At 44.7% G+C, this 14,060-nt stretch overlaps 7 protein-coding genes across 7 annotated transcripts; 3 read left to right on the top strand and 4 right to left on the bottom strand.

Moving 5' to 3' along the window:
• Nucleotides 1-3: 3 nt before the first annotated feature.
• On the top strand, nt 4-402 carry V1514DRAFT_344173 (uncharacterized protein; the record flags this gene model as incomplete). Its single annotated transcript, XM_066929176.1, has 1 exon — nt 4-402. The coding sequence occupies one exon, from the start codon at nt 4-6 to the stop codon at nt 400-402; it is 399 nt and encodes a 132-aa protein (XP_066781902.1).
• Nucleotides 403-1,408: 1,006 nt separating this feature from the next.
• V1514DRAFT_145018 (uncharacterized protein) lies at nt 1,409-5,777 on the top strand. Its single transcript, XM_066924482.1, has 4 exons — nt 1,409-1,661; nt 1,733-2,286; nt 2,345-4,412; nt 4,476-5,777. Exons 1-4 carry the CDS (start codon nt 1,617-1,619, stop codon nt 5,703-5,705), a joined length of 3,897 nt encoding a protein of 1,298 aa, XP_066781901.1. The 5' UTR covers nt 1,409-1,616; the 3' UTR covers nt 5,706-5,777.
• Nucleotides 5,719-7,863, bottom strand: V1514DRAFT_335178 (pectin lyase fold/virulence factor). Its single transcript, XM_066928344.1, has 2 exons — nt 7,454-7,863; nt 5,719-7,390 (listed from the first exon to the last, which is right to left on the bottom strand). The coding sequence occupies exons 1-2, from the start codon at nt 7,773-7,775 to the stop codon at nt 5,850-5,852; spliced, it is 1,863 nt and encodes a 620-aa protein (XP_066781900.1). The 5' UTR covers nt 7,776-7,863; the 3' UTR covers nt 5,719-5,849.
• Nucleotides 7,864-7,915: 52 nt separating this feature from the next.
• On the bottom strand, nt 7,916-9,419 carry V1514DRAFT_364142 (aminotransferase; the record flags this gene model as incomplete). The annotated part of the gene is made up of 3 exons (XM_066929776.1): nt 7,916-8,940; nt 9,036-9,293; nt 9,369-9,419. 3 exons carry the CDS (start codon nt 9,417-9,419, stop codon nt 8,077-8,079), a joined length of 1,173 nt encoding a protein of 390 aa, XP_066781899.1. The 3' UTR covers nt 7,916-8,076.
• Nucleotides 9,420-9,758: 339 nt separating this feature from the next.
• V1514DRAFT_335176 (uncharacterized protein) lies at nt 9,759-10,866 on the bottom strand. Its single transcript, XM_066928343.1, has 2 exons — nt 10,189-10,866; nt 9,759-10,115 (listed from the first exon to the last, which is right to left on the bottom strand). Exons 1-2 carry the CDS (start codon nt 10,785-10,787, stop codon nt 9,950-9,952), a joined length of 765 nt encoding a protein of 254 aa, XP_066781898.1. The 5' UTR covers nt 10,788-10,866; the 3' UTR covers nt 9,759-9,949.
• A 318-nt stretch (nt 10,867-11,184) lies between these two features.
• On the top strand, nt 11,185-12,191 carry V1514DRAFT_369109 (60S ribosomal protein uL6). Its single transcript, XM_066929932.1, has 2 exons — nt 11,185-11,335; nt 11,397-12,191. Exons 1-2 carry the CDS (start codon nt 11,290-11,292, stop codon nt 11,918-11,920), a joined length of 570 nt encoding a protein of 189 aa, XP_066781897.1. The 5' UTR covers nt 11,185-11,289; the 3' UTR covers nt 11,921-12,191.
• Nucleotides 12,141-14,037, bottom strand: V1514DRAFT_335171 (GTP-binding protein TrmE N-terminus-domain-containing protein). The gene is made up of 3 exons (XM_066928342.1): nt 13,811-14,037; nt 12,424-13,741; nt 12,141-12,354 (listed from the first exon to the last, which is right to left on the bottom strand). Exons 1-3 carry the CDS (start codon nt 13,931-13,933, stop codon nt 12,212-12,214), a joined length of 1,584 nt encoding a protein of 527 aa, XP_066781896.1. The 5' UTR covers nt 13,934-14,037; the 3' UTR covers nt 12,141-12,211.
• Between the last annotated feature and the right edge of the window lie 23 nt (nt 14,038-14,060).

Below are 14,060 nucleotides of genomic sequence, written 5' to 3'. Positions count from 1 at the left end.
AGCATGATAAAAAAGATCCTAGGCGAACTCGAATCGAGTCTATTGGCTAGTGACACAGCATTTATAACATCCACTACAGAAAAGGGGATAACGATTATTGATTCTGGTGCTAGTGTACATGTCTGGTCAGAGAGATCTGAGGTACAAAATTTTCGAAGAGTAAAGAACATCTCGTTGTTTGGTCTGGGTGGTACGACAAATGTGATTGGTGTAGGCGATGTCCCAATCTTAATTAGGAACAACAAAGGAGATAAAATCTTTACTCTAAAAAATGTCAGAATCGTACCATCTATCGGAACGAATTTAATTTCTCTAAAATGCCTAAAAAGGAACAGCAATTATGATATCTGGACCAAAACGGAAGAAGATTTTGCGGTATTGGCTAAGGATGCACGACCATGACTGCATGAATACGGGAAGCATGTCCGAGTCGGCAAGGACTTAAGGTCGTTCATGGCCTTCTTTAGTTAAAAAAGTAAATGATCAATTAGAGATAAACTGGCTAATAGAACAATCGGGTCGCAGATCAACAGAGCTTTCAATGTTTGATGGAAGTCGGGGTGCAGGATATGTGGTCGACATTATAGAACTACATAATCAACCACTTGCTCTCAGCCGACTCGCATCGAAGAATCCATATTTTCTGAAGTTGTGAAATGACACGTAAGGTAGCAAGCAAATGAGCACTTATAAAAAAAAAATTCAAAAGCTCTGACGAGCATGTTGATTGGGTAAATTTGTTTACGCTATACTCTCTAATTTAGCTAGTTAGCACAAAGCTTTGTATTATTCTGTTATTAGTCAGCGCTTACATGCGGCTGAGCAATTTTTAAACCAAAAAATGGCGATTTGAAAGGGGCAGTGCATGGGCAGACAGGGCATGTGAGATTTATTCATTTACTGCGATTGTGCATGTTTGTACAAGTTGAATTGGTAAGTCAAGCAAGGCCCGATATTGGACAAAACGAAGGACAAAATGCTTATAGTGAGTGTATTGCCAGGTAACAAAGTACGGAACGGCACTCATTTGTCGGTGCGGTTATGCAGGGGCAGCCTTGCACTGCCCCAGCACCACGCTAGTACCTAAGTGGCGCTTGTGCTCGTGCTCACTATTGCCGGCCCGTCAAATTGATGCCCGTAGCATTACCAATTTGAAAATATGTTGTAGTAGGAAACTGCTCTCGTTAATCACAGCCTGATGGCTCCCAATTGAAACTTGCGCAACGAGTTGTTGCTATCGGCGTTGGGTTAATTGTTTTAAGCTTGAATAGGTAAAAAGGCCAAGCCATTTACCTATTCACAAACTCCTCCAACCGCGGTGTTGTCGGTGGTTGCTGGGTGCATATATATATCACTGGAATAAAAAAAAAAATAAAAAAAATAGTTTATCGCCCTTCCATTGGACAGCAACTGCGTAAACAGCGACCTAGTACAAGCGAGCGTAAAGTCCCGGACCTATTGTCTTTTATTTCATCATTGCTGCCAAGTCCACAAGTTCTTTCTTAGCCATCAAAATCGGGCTGTGCACTCCACCACACAAATTAGCTACACGTTACATATATATATTTACTGCGTTCAGTTCTCGTTCTATTCTCTTTCTTCACGCATGTTCAACCATGACCAGACCGGATCTCCCTTCTATCAGGATTGATACGTCTATAGTAGGATTTGGACTCCACCCCAGCTTTTGATTTTGTGTTCCTCAATCTAACGCTTTACGCCATCCCTCTAGGTGTCTCCTCCTCAGTCGCGGTCTCCGTCGCCAATTGCTCTGCCGAACTCTCATCTCTCACCAGAATCGTCAGACACCAAGCGACGATTCTCAGACACTTCAGACTTTTCTGATGTGTCCTCTCAGCCGTCCATTTCGCCTGATAAGGCCCTCGCTGATGCCTTCGAACAAGAACCTGACCACGACGCTTTGACGGGGACTCCATTCTCTGTCTCTCCCAATCAACTTGCCCTGTTACAACAAGATCACCGTCTCGCGATTCTTCATGAGCTTGGCGGCCTGGCAGGCTTGGAATTAAAACTTAACGTCAAGGCTGACGTCGGTCTTTCTCCAGATGAGGATTTTTCCGTCAGAGAAAAAGCATACGGTCGAAATGTTTTGCCCGACAAGAAAACGGTTTCGTTATTCAAGCTCATTCTTATCGCCATGTCAGATAAAATGCTCATCCTTCTTTCCGTCGCTGCTGTTATATCTTTTTCTCTTGGCATGTATCAATCTTTTGGTACTCCTCCTGAATACGATAGAGAAGGAAACGTGATTCCCAAAGTTGACTGGTAAGTAATTCCCAACATTTTTTTTATTTCAAATTTTAATGGCTTTATATATATATAGGATTGAGGGAGTTGCCATCTTGGTTGCCGTTGTCATTGTCGTTCTTGTAGGCGCTTTGAATGATTGGCAAAAAGAACTTCAATTTGCCGCATTAAACAAAAAGAAGGATGACCGTCAAGTTAAGGTGATCCGAGGTGGCAAGGCGATTTCAATATCAATCTTTGACGTGCAAGCTGGTGATGTCATGCTCTTAGAACCTGGTGACATGATCCCGGTTGATGGTGTTCTTATTCAAGCGCAAGGTGTGCGGTGTGACGAATCTGCTGCCACTGGTGAATCAAAATCTCTCAAAAAAATTACCGCTGAAGATGCCATTAATCGATACAATGAAGTCGGCCCGAACGCGGCTTCAGCACTTTTGGAAAAGATTGATCCGTTTGTGTTGTCTGGTTCCAAAGTTCTGGAAGGATTTGGTCATTTTTTGGTTACATCTGTTGGCCAAAACTCGGCCCATGGTAAAACCATGATGGACCTTCGGTCTGGCGATGATGAATTAGAATCTACACCACTGCAAGCTAAATTGAACGTGATCGCTGAGGAAATCGCTAAATGGGGTGGCGGCATTTCAGTTTTGTTGTTTTTCATTCTTCTATTTAGGTTCCTGGGTGAATTACCTAATAATCATGACACGCCCACGCAAAAGGGTGAATCGTTTATGCAGTACTTGATTACCGCCGTCACGCTTATTGCGGTCGCGGTTCCGGAAGGCTTGCCGCTTGCAGTCACGCTTGCACTTGCGTTTGCCACCAAGCGCATGTTAAAAGATAACAACTTGGTTCGAGTTTTAAAATCGTGCGAAACTATGGGTAACGCGACCACGATTTGCTCTGACAAAACCGGCACGCTTACGCAAAATAAAATGACCGTGGTCGAAGGCACGATCGGCATTAACTTTCAATTTGCCACCAACACAGGCACAAGCAGGGATCAAGATCTGCTGCAAGATGTTTATACTGATCCATTTAAGGAAAAGCTTAACGTGGAAGATGTTGTTTCTATTCATTCACTTCTTGATCGAATTAGTGAACCAGTTAAAAACGTATTACTTCAGAGCATCTTTGTTAATACAACCGCTTTTGAAGATGCGGAATCAGAAGAAATTTTTGTTGGCTCAAAAACGGAAACCGCGTTACTTGGATTCGCTCGGCATCATTTGGCCATGGGACCTTTGGATTCGGAACGGTCCAGTACTAAAATCGTGCAACTGTTCCCGTTTGATTCTTCCAAAAAGGCCATGGGTGCAGTTATTCAATTGCCATCGGGTGCTTATCGTTTGTTTATTAAGGGAGCATCTGAAATTGTATTGGCTCAGGCGGTAAACACGGTTGTGACTGGCATTAATTCAGATTTTGAAAAGACTTCTGCAGATGGAATTCAGTTGGAAGAAATTACCAGTGATCGCCGGGAATATATTGAAAACAGCATCACGTCGTATGCTGAGAAATCATTGCGCACGATTGGTCTTGTGTATCGAGATTATGAATCCTGGCCGCCAACTGGATTGGAAACTCAAGAGGACAATAAAGTGCAAGTTAAAAACTTTTCTGATGTTTTCAGTCAAACCACTTGGGTTGGCTTGGTTGGTATTATGGATCCCCTCCGTCCCGGTGTGACTGATGCGGTCAAGGATTGCCAACGTGCAGGCGTGGTGGTCCGGATGGTTACTGGTGATAATTTGATCACGGCCAAGGCCATTGCCACTGAATGCGGAATCTATACTGAAGGCGGTCTGGTTCTTGAAGGTCCCAAGTTTCGATCGCTTGATCCGAAGGAACGGGATGCCATCATTCCAAAGTTGCAAGTTCTGGCCCGGTCTAGTCCTCAGGACAAGCGATTACTCGTGCAAAGACTCAAGCGCCTTGGCGAGACCGTGGCCGTGACTGGTGATGGTACTAATGACGCTCCTGCTTTAACCATGGCCGATGTTGGTTTCGCCATGGGCATTGCTGGAACTGAGGTGGCCAAGGAAGCATCGGATATTATTCTTATGGACGATAACTTTATGTCCATTGTTAAGGCATTATTGTGGGGTCGTGCGGTTAATGATGCGGTTAAGAAGTTTTTACAGGTATGCTAATCGAACTAATCAACAACTTTGCATTCTTATGCTAACAATTTATTTTTTGTAAAGTTTCAATTGACTGTCAATATTACTGCCGTTACACTTACATTTATTTCTGCTATTGTTTCTTCAGAAGGTGAATCAGTCATGACTGCGGTTCAGCTGTTGTGGGTTAACCTGATTATGGATACGTTTGCCGCATTGGCTTTGGCCACAGATCCTCCTACTAGGTCACTTCTTGACCGCAAGCCATCGAAACGATCTGACGGATTGATCTCGATTACCATGTGGAAAATGATTATCGGTCAGGCAATCTTGCAACTCATAATCACGTTTGTCTTGCATTTTGCTGGGCAAAAGATTTGGGGACTTCGTGATGACCAGACCCGGTTGTTACAAGAATTAGATTCCATGGTGTTTAACACGTTTGTTTGGTTGCAATTCTTTAACATGTTTGTTAACCGTCGGTTGGATAACAAGGTGAACTTTTTTGAAGGCATTTCCAAAAACAAGTTTTTCTTTTTGATCGCGGCCATCATGTGTGGCGGTCAAATCTTGATCATGTTTGTCGGCGGGAATGCATTTTCGATCGTCAGATTGAACGGCGTGCAATGGGCGGTATCGATCGTGGGTGGATTTTTGTCTGTGCCGGTCGGCTTGTTTTTGCGGCTGTGCGTGCCTGATCAGGTTGCGTACCGCATCTACCAGCCTGTTGGGATCGTGTTCAAGTTTGCTTGGGGTTACGTTACTGCCGGGTTTAAATTTCTTTGGCCGTTTAAAAACAAGAAAGCCACGGAATCGAATGACGATGAGGAACAGATCGTCGGCGCAGGCAAGGACGAAGACGTGATTGAACTGCGATCGCCTGGCGGCACCGTGGTTGGATTCAACTACGAATGGAACCCAGCCATCGAGCAGGTACGCGCGGACCTGATCTTCATGCGCCGCGTGCGCGGCGGCCGCTTGCGAGAATTGAAATTTAAGCCTCGACAGTTGTATTACCGGACGTTTAAATCAAAATCCTCATTGCCGCAGGAGTCGTCGTCAGTGTCGTCATCATCATCCGAGGTTGCAGGGCCGAGCAACAACAGGTTGCCACAGTCATCGCCGTCTTCGATAGCGCCGCGGTCCAGGTCGGGATCGTCCATTAGCGCGTTGACCATGGTTCCATCGATCGTGGGCGGCGCCGTGGCCGGGTGGTCACCGATCGAACGACCGGGTGATCGTCAGTTGCCGCCGGCGTCGGGTGATGAACAATTTTTGAGTCCAACGAGCGCGACACGGCCGTCGTTAAAGTGAAGGGGGAGAAGGAAAAAAAAAGTGCAGTGTTTAGAGGAGTTTTTTTTTTGTTGGTGGATAGTTTTGTTTTTACAATGGAGTTTGTTTAATTTTTGCATTTTATGTTTTAAGTAAATAATATAATGTTCTTTTTTTTTTTGGATCTCAAATAACCCTGTTGTTGTTTGAGTATTGATGTGCGACTTTAAGTTCTTCTAATGACTTTGCCGGTTCGTTCTTGCCCGGCGGGATCGCGTTCTCGATCGTGACGTTGTTGATTTTAAATTGTGGTGAGTAGCCTTTAATAATACCACCGAACCCGCCGTAGTCTAATATCCTGGTATCCTTCACTGTGATATTTGATATCTGTGACAAGCCGCCGTCGTTTGAATTCTTGCGAGTCACGATCGACAACCATCCGCCAAACAACAAGCCGCGACCTTTAAAAACATGTTCAATCACCGTGTCTTGCCATAAAATGTTTCGAATTAACGCACCATCGACTGCGTATTTGGAATCAATGCCGATAGCCACGGCGGCCTTGTACACCGTGTTATGCAAAAACGAAACCCCGATCGTGTCTTTGAAATTTCCGTAGCCAATCTTGTATGCAATGCAGGTTGACCATGCCACCGTGTCGTTGAAAACAATGTTCGTGTTGGCTGAGTACTTGTTGGGAGGGAAGCTCCTGGTTAGTTCGCCCGACGCGCGCCAGGTCTTGAGCGAGAAGCAATCGTCACCGGCAGCGCACCATGCGTGGTCAACATAAACATTGCGGCAATGCATCACGTCCACGCCGTCGTTCTCGACCATGTCCAAGCAATTGGCAATCTTGAGGTTCCGCAACGTCACGTTTTCGGACATGGATGGGATCACGGCCCAAATGGCCGCGTCCCGAATCAGCGGACCGTCAAACACAAAATTCTTTGTGTCGATCGGCACGACATGATGCACGTCAAGATTGTCGCCTTTGCCATGCAATTCCTTGCCCCGCGCGTCCATGGTTCCGCGTCCTGACACGGTCACGTTTTCGGAACCAAACTGGGTCCAGATCCACCATGTCAGGTCGGATTTTAACGATACCTTGTTGCCGTACACCTTGTAATCAGATTTGCGACCGGTGTAGATCAGGTATGCGCCGGGGGAAATGTACAGGTGCACGTTGCTTTTCAACATGAGATTACCCACGTAGTATACGCCGGGTGGGATGGCCACGGTGCCGCCGCCGCGCTTGCACGCTTCGCCGATGGCTCTTTGAATGCTGTCCGTGGCCATGCCGTTGCGGCCGGTCGTGTCTGCATTGTAAGGTTCGCTGGCCACGTTAATCACGTCTGCCGAGTTCCAATCAGGCGGATCGCATTCAGGCGGGTCAATAAACAACACTAGTTCCTTCAAGTTGTTGATCTTGATAATCAAGTACTGACTGGCCTTAACCTTGAACGAAATGTTGTTGTTGTCGACGTGGGCCTGAATGCCTAATTTCCAAGGAGTTATTGAGTGACTGATGATTTTTTCCGAAACATTGATTGACACAAAGATTTCTTGATTGTTGTGTAGCAGGCCGAAATGGGAGTAATCATATTCATAAAATCCATGAATGAAGACGTCATCTTGTTGATTTATGCGAATCGTAAATATTGATGAGCGAGCATAGAATGGCGGAACCGGATAAGCAAATATTGATGACGGCCTTCCATCAGTCTGAGCTATATATAGCATGAATGGTTTAGAATAAGAACTGAATTATCTAAACCCTGTTGGTTACTTACATGAAACTCGGCCCTGCTGCTGTTGCTGTTGCTGTTGCTGCTGCTGTTCTTGTTGCTGTTGACGTTGATCGCCTTGTTTATAAGAATCATGACCAAGATTTAAATGATGAAACTTGTCTGAAATGTGTTGCATGTTGTCTATTTGTTCCGCACTATGGTTCGTGCTTTGGGCCAGTAACTGTTGTTGCAGGCCTGCGATCAGGTCTGCCACTTCAAATCCGATCTCAATTCGGCCGTCTTCAGTACTTGATGATAAAGTCGTGCCAGCGTAAATTATGCAAATCCAAAACACAAGCACGAATAGATGCAGTCGCGATTGCATGTAATCACTGTGTTTGCTTTGTTTAATTGAACTTCAACCGATCGCAAATCGGCGGAGGTTCCAAAATACGGTTTAATTTGTCCCAATGGAGACGTGCGGCTCGAACCGCTTATATCATCATCCAATTGTCAACCAACTAATTAACGGTAATTAACGACGAATCTATTTAATGTTCATGCAAAAAAAAAAAAAAAGAATAATAATAATAATGTTCATGCATTGTGTACAGTGAAAGGTTACTAAAAGGATTGAGCAAAAATCTCTTGCTGGGTTTGGCAGAAGAATCACGTTCAACCTTGCTTTAACCAACAACAACACTCCAAGGGTGTTCAATAACGCCGTACTGAATTTCAGCAATCCATTTAGCCATTAACTCGGCAATTTCACCGGTTTCCTTGCCCTGTTGCAGTGGCACCTCAATCGTCTTTTCGCGCCAGCTGATTTCTTTGATGGGTGAAACCACAGCAGCGGTTCCTGAACCAAATGCTTCGACAAGCGTACCTTGATCAGCACGGTCGGCAACTTCCTGAATCGTAAACTTGCGTTCATTAACTTCCCATTTTTGAGGATCCAATCTTTCCCTGGCAAGGGCAAGAATGGAATCTCGGGTGACGCCTTCAAGAATAGTACCATCTATCGGCGCCGTCACGAGTTCGAACTTGTCTCCGTTTTTGAACACGAAAAACGCGTTCATAGTGCCAACCTCGGTCACGTAGCCCTCATCACCAAACAACCACAAGTTTTGTTGAAATCCACGAGACGCGGCCAGCCGCTGAGGAAGAATGCCGGGAGCGTAATTGGCACCAAGCTTCTTGTCACCAACACCTTTGGGCCAGGCACGAATGGCGTAATCAGTGGCTTCGAGTCTGACGGCTTTAAACCCGGTCGGATAGTACGGACCCACGGGTGACATGATCACGTACAGCAGGGCCGACTTTGGCGGGTTAACACCAAGTGATGCTTGAGTTCCGATCAAGGTCGGTCGGAGGTAAAGTGAGTATCCACGCCCATCGGGGATGAAACGCTTGTCAAGCGAGATAAGCTTTGACAAGACTTCAAGGAAAGCATCGGAGTCGAACGTGGGCAGGCAAATGCGAGCCGCGGTTTTGTTCATGCGGTCGGTGTTTTTTGTTGGTCGGAAAATGCGGACCTTGCCGTTTGCATCCTGCAAATAAATAAAAAAAAACAATTGTTAGAAAGAAACAAAAAAAAAACAATTGCAACAAAACACGGATTTGGCCGGTGTGGTGCTTTCCTTACCTTGTAAGCTTTCATGCCTTCGAAACATTCAAACGCATAATGAAAAACGCAAGTGGCAGGGTCAAGTGACAGGTTCTGATACGGCTTAATTTCTGGAGTCAGCCAACCTTGACCTTCCTTCCATTCGATCGTAAGCATGTGGTCAGTAAATGAATGACCAAACACGAGCTTCTCGGGTGCAAGTAATTCCTTAGGCGACTCTGTTTTTGTAATCTTTGTAATGGACGGATCAATTGGTGCGCCGACATCAGGTCGAATCTCGGACAGATCGGTAAATAGCCGCTTGCTTGATGACGATGTAGCCGTGGCGGACGTGGGACTGGGGCTTGAGACCAATTGACTCGCCAATGGCGAACCTCTAGCCGCGGTAGTGTTTGAAGTCATGACTGTTCTCAGAAGAGGTCGCACGAGCCGAGAACTAAGCCCTGCGCTCATTTCACGAAAGTACTAAAGAACACGACAAAGAAGAAAAAACAAAACTCAAAATGGAAACAAAAGAAAAGGGAAGGATAGGTTTGTGCGTTTATAAGATACAAATATTGTAAACTTGTATGTTAGTAAAACATTGACTAATTTTGGCCCGGAGCTTTTGACGGGAGGCGCGGGCCGAATTTTTTTTTTTTTTTCCCACATTAACAGCATCAATACCGGTTATGTAATTAATTATATGGTGAATGATGAATTAAACCACCAAGAGTATGAATACGATGTGTAAACTCATACAAAGGAAGTGCCTTATTTTAGATGCGTTACAATTATGAAACTTATACTATACTAAATACAACCTACTCCTAAAGCCATTGTGCCTCATGCCATCCTCTATATATACCATATATCTTTTAAAGTAAAACAGAAGGCATCAAAAACAAAAAAAAAAAAAAGAAATTAAATTTAATTAAATATATATTAAATTTCTAATGCGAAACTAACTTGTCAAATTCTCCAGCCAATAGTCGTTCGGCGAGCAAGACATGCTTCTCACGTTCAAGCTTAGGATCTTGACTATTGTAAGTAATGTTGTCCTTCAAATACTTCTCCTCAGTCTGCAAACGCAGTTCCTCCAAGGCCCATTGCTTAATGCTGTAAAAAAAAGACATGTTAATTTAAACCATAACAGTGTAAAAATAAAAAAAAAAAAAAAAAAGAGACTTACTCGTTTGAAGTACCGAATGCATAGTACAGGGTCAAAAAGGCCAAGACGGGAATGTAGCCATAGTAAATCAGCCGTTCCCAACCTTCCTTTTCCTGCACTCTCACGACTTCCCAAAAAACCTCACCAGTTTTACCATCTTTTACTGGAACCTTATCAACAACTTTTCCCTCGCTCAGGTCCAAATCACCAGCAAGCTTGCTCTTGACTTGCTCAAACGATTCGAGATAGCTTGCCCGTTCGCCGGCATCCAATTTAAGAAAATCCGACGCGCTCAATGTTGAATTGCCTTGCAAAATGGCCTGGCGTAATAAAGCTAAACTTTTGAACTCTTCATCAGTTGGCACCCTGATTGTGCCATCCGGGTTGGTGTAGAATTTGGTAGCGCCGGGGTATTGATTAAGAAAAGCAATAATGTGCTCTTCCCATTTAAACAAGGGAACACCCTTCGGGATGAAATCTTCAAAATCCTTGGGTGATCTCTCATTAGAGTAGCCCCGAGTAGCAATCAACGGTATCCTCGTGATTGCACTCCTGGAGGTGCATGAGATGGCCAGACGCGAGGCTGCGAATCGATAAACTGATAGACGAGGCAACGGCATGATTGTGAATTGAGATGTCGGGCTATAATTGCATTAGCAACAATTCAAAAATAAGCATGCAGTAAGCAATCAATACCTGCTATCTATATAGGTTTATATAAATACCTTGTCGTGGTAGTCAAATCTCCAGCCCGCAATTGTTATTGCGCTCACAATTCACCCGATTCGCTATTGGCCTATTCAACCGTCACCGCGTGCGCCACGGTTATGCTCCAATTCTAGCAGCTTCAAAGTTGCCGCAGTTATGCAGGAGCATGGCTCTGGCTCAGGGTCGGGGTCAGGGTCGGGTTTTTTTGGGCCTTCCAGCTCAGCACCTGGCCGTGACTGCTTTTTTAGGGCTTAGGCGGCCAAATTGGCGGGCAAAAGCTGGCGCTGAGGCCGCGCCAGACACAACACACAGAAAGCCCTGGCCCAGGATCGCGAAGCGCCGAAGCAGAGACCGCTGAAACGACCTCAGAAGCTCCACCTCCATCATCACCACAGCCACCAGCACTCGCCAACAATGAAGTACATTGCATCCGACGAATTCCTTGACGTTCCTGAGGGAGGTAGGTTATTGTCGATTCATAATAGCAAGGATTGTGTTTGTATGCTTACGATTCACTGCAGTCACCCTCAGCATCAAGTCCCGCATCGTTGTCGTGAAGGGACCCCGGGGTACTCTCACCAAGAACCTTCGTCACATCGACCTTGCTTTCACCAAGGTTTCGAACACCCTTGTCAAGCTTACCGTTCACCACGGTGACAGAAAGCATGTTGCTGCCCTCAGAACTATCAAGACCCTGATCAAGAACCTTATCACTGGTGTCACCAAGGGTTACAAGTACAAGTTGAGATACGTCTACGCCCATTTCCCCATCAACGTTAACGTCCTTAACAACGGTACCGAGGTTGAGATTAGAAACTTTTTGGGTGAGAAGCGTGTGCGCAAGATCAACGTCCTCGAAGGCGTCACCGCTGAGGTCTCCACCACCCAAAAGGACGAGCTCGTCCTCTCTGGCAACTCACTCGAGAACGTGTCCCAGTCAGCTGCCGACATTCAGCAGATTTGCAGAGTCCGAAACAAGGATATCCGAAAGTTTTTGGACGGTATCTACGTGTCCGAGAGAACCGTGATCGAGGCTGAAGCTTAAGCGTTTTGGGACTTTTTTTTTCTTCACTCCAAATAATAAAAAATTCAACTGGTGGTCAAAAAAGTTTGATAATGTATAAATAGAAATTTGGCACTGGGTGTGCGTTTGAATATATGTTCATGTCATCACTTTTTTTTTTTAACATGAATTGTGTATATGACTGATACCATTCTCATCTCCGTATCTTTTTAAATTTCATGACTTTCTAATTTAAAAACAAATTTTGATCCAATATCTCTATCTACGATATACATTTATACATATATACATGCAATTTCAACCAAATTTCTTTTATTTTCCAACGCAGAATTTTGAAAATACAACGCCCAAAATTTCTTCTACTCCAATCGTTTGGCCCGTTATTCGCCCGATTGCTGCTGCTGCATGCCGAATCTCTTCTGATGCGAACACTACGTCTTCTTGCTCCGCGTGTTCTATATATATATATATATTAAATTAGTACACCAACTTAAAAAACGGACATATTGCGATTAAAATTTTACCTAAAAATCGTTCAAGCGACGGTACCACGTCATGTTGTAAAATTTCCTGTACTCGAACCGATGCACCAATTGGTGATGATGCCTCATCATCACCCAGTTTCGTTAATTCGGTAAAACGGCCAACCAAAAACCGGGTTAGCTCGGCAATGCCTTCGTTTTCCAAGCACGAAATGGCAAAAATGTTAGATTCGGGAACGCCAAAACTCTTGCATATGCGGGCCTTGGCTTCCGGAATTTGTTGCATCGGGCTTGATAATTGATCCACCTTATTCAATACCACGACTATCGTTTTGGTTTTTGCATCGTCTTTCGTTGCGTATTCAATCTCGTTATCGTCTGCCTGGTTTTGCAATCCCAAAATTTCATCCCGAACCACTTTTTCCCATGATGAATCTTCTGACACGACCGGCAAGACCGCAATAACAACGTCTGCCTGTGCGGACTTGCTTTTTGCCCTCATGATTCCCTGAGCCTCGATTTCATCCACAACGTGAACCGATCTCAATCCTGCTGTGTCTGTCAGGACAACTTTATATCCGCCCAGTTCGAGTCCGATTTCGATAATGTCTCGTGTGGTTCCTGGAATGTTGCTAACAATTGCCGCGTCCCTTCTTGCCAGCAGGTTTAGCAACGAGCTTTTGCCCGCGTTAGGAGGTCCCAAAAGTGCCAATTTTACGCCTTGCAGCAAAATTTCTGATCTTTGGATTTGCAACACATGCTGCCGAATCGATTGCAACAGCTTGGACGTGGTGGCAACCGTGTCACCAAACAAGTTATCGGGCTCGTCCAAATATGCTTCTTCAGAAAAATCAATAATCGCAGACATTAACCCTGAAATCTGTAATAATTCATGCCGCCATGAATCGTACAACTTTCGCAAGTAACCTCCAGCTGAGTTTATGGCGGCCACTCGTTGGCTTTCAGTTTCGGCATCAATCATGCCTCCGATTCCTTCAACTTCGGTAAGGTCAAGTTTAAAATTGTCAAACGCTCGTCGAGTAAATTCACCTGGCTCCGCATACCTGACCGCTGCCGTTACGTCGCCTGTTTGTTCTCGTTCGCAATCATCATGGTAATCTCGGCCGTACATGGTAATCGCGGACATGACCGCGTTAATCACTGCCCTGCCACCATGAACATGTAATTCCACCACGTCTTCCCCAGTGTATGAATTCGGTGCAGGAAAATATATTGCTAATGCATCGTCTAAAATCTCGGTCGATATCCCGGTGATTGAAACTTTTGGTGCGAATAATCGACGGCGCGATGCCATCCTGGCCGGTGGAAGTTGTGCATTTCTTGTCATTCTTTGAAGAATCTTTTTAAAAAATCTTAGCTTCTGTCTATATGACACGGTAAATATTTTTTAAAAAAAAAGATTCAATACTTGAGTAGTTCGTGGGCCGGATAATCTGATTACAGCCAGGGCGGCTCTACCTTGGGCTGTAGATAACGCATATATGGTCGAGTTAGACGACCATCGCCTGAAAATCATTTGCATGCCTCGCATGAGTCTGTTTATTTCGAGATTAATCAACCTGTCATATACCTTTCATAATTAAATGAGTAGTTCAAAAGCAGTTTTTGAATCAATTTTGTCAACTTGCAAGGGAGCATGATTTAGTTTTAATTGATTC

This window comes from Lipomyces japonicus (genome assembly GCF_038497905.1).
Source record: "Lipomyces japonicus strain CBS 7319 unplaced genomic scaffold V1514scaffold_38, whole genome shotgun sequence".
NCBI classification, from domain to species: domain Eukaryota; kingdom Fungi; phylum Ascomycota; class Lipomycetes; order Lipomycetales; family Lipomycetaceae; genus Lipomyces; species Lipomyces japonicus.
This window is presented reverse-complemented; position numbering and strand designations above follow the sequence as displayed.

What these genes read in the sequence shown, in the direction of transcription:
- V1514DRAFT_335171 (XM_066928342.1), bottom strand. Translation starts at nt 13,933, where the DNA reads ATGCGAGGCATGCAAATGATTTTCAGGCGATGGTCGTCTAACTCGACC. An exon ending in CCGGCCCACGAACTACTCAA is followed by an intron (nt 13,742 to 13,810) that starts GTATTGAATCTT and finishes TTTTTTAAAAAG; the next exon opens with ATTCTTCAAAGAATGACAAG. An exon ending in GTCGCTTGAACGATTTTTAG is followed by an intron (nt 12,355 to 12,423) that starts GTAAAATTTTAA and finishes ATATATATATAG; the next exon opens with AACACGCGGAGCAAGAAGAC.
- V1514DRAFT_335176 (XM_066928343.1), bottom strand. Translation starts at nt 10,787, where the DNA reads ATGCCGTTGCCTCGTCTATCAGTTTATCGATTCGCAGCCTCGCGTCTG. An exon ending in GCATTCGGTACTTCAAACGA is followed by an intron (nt 10,116 to 10,188) that starts GTAAGTCTCTTT and finishes TTTTTTTTACAG; the next exon opens with CATTAAGCAATGGGCCTTGG.
- V1514DRAFT_369109 (XM_066929932.1), top strand. Translation starts at nt 11,290, where the DNA reads ATGAAGTACATTGCATCCGACGAATTCCTTGACGTTCCTGAGGGAG. An exon ending in CCTTGACGTTCCTGAGGGAG is followed by an intron (nt 11,336 to 11,396) that starts GTAGGTTATTGT and finishes GATTCACTGCAG; the next exon opens with TCACCCTCAGCATCAAGTCC.
- V1514DRAFT_145018 (XM_066924482.1), top strand. Translation starts at nt 1,617, where the DNA reads ATGACCAGACCGGATCTCCCTTCTATCAGGATTGATACGTCTATA. An exon ending in TCAGGATTGATACGTCTATA is followed by an intron (nt 1,662 to 1,732) that starts GTAGGATTTGGA and finishes CCATCCCTCTAG; the next exon opens with GTGTCTCCTCCTCAGTCGCG. An exon ending in CGGTTAAGAAGTTTTTACAG is followed by an intron (nt 4,413 to 4,475) that starts GTATGCTAATCG and finishes TTTTTTGTAAAG; the next exon opens with TTTCAATTGACTGTCAATAT.
- V1514DRAFT_335178 (XM_066928344.1), bottom strand. Translation starts at nt 7,775, where the DNA reads ATGCAATCGCGACTGCATCTATTCGTGCTTGTGTTTTGGATTTGCATA. An exon ending in GCAGCAGGGCCGAGTTTCAT is followed by an intron (nt 7,391 to 7,453) that starts GTAAGTAACCAA and finishes TGCTATATATAG; the next exon opens with CTCAGACTGATGGAAGGCCG.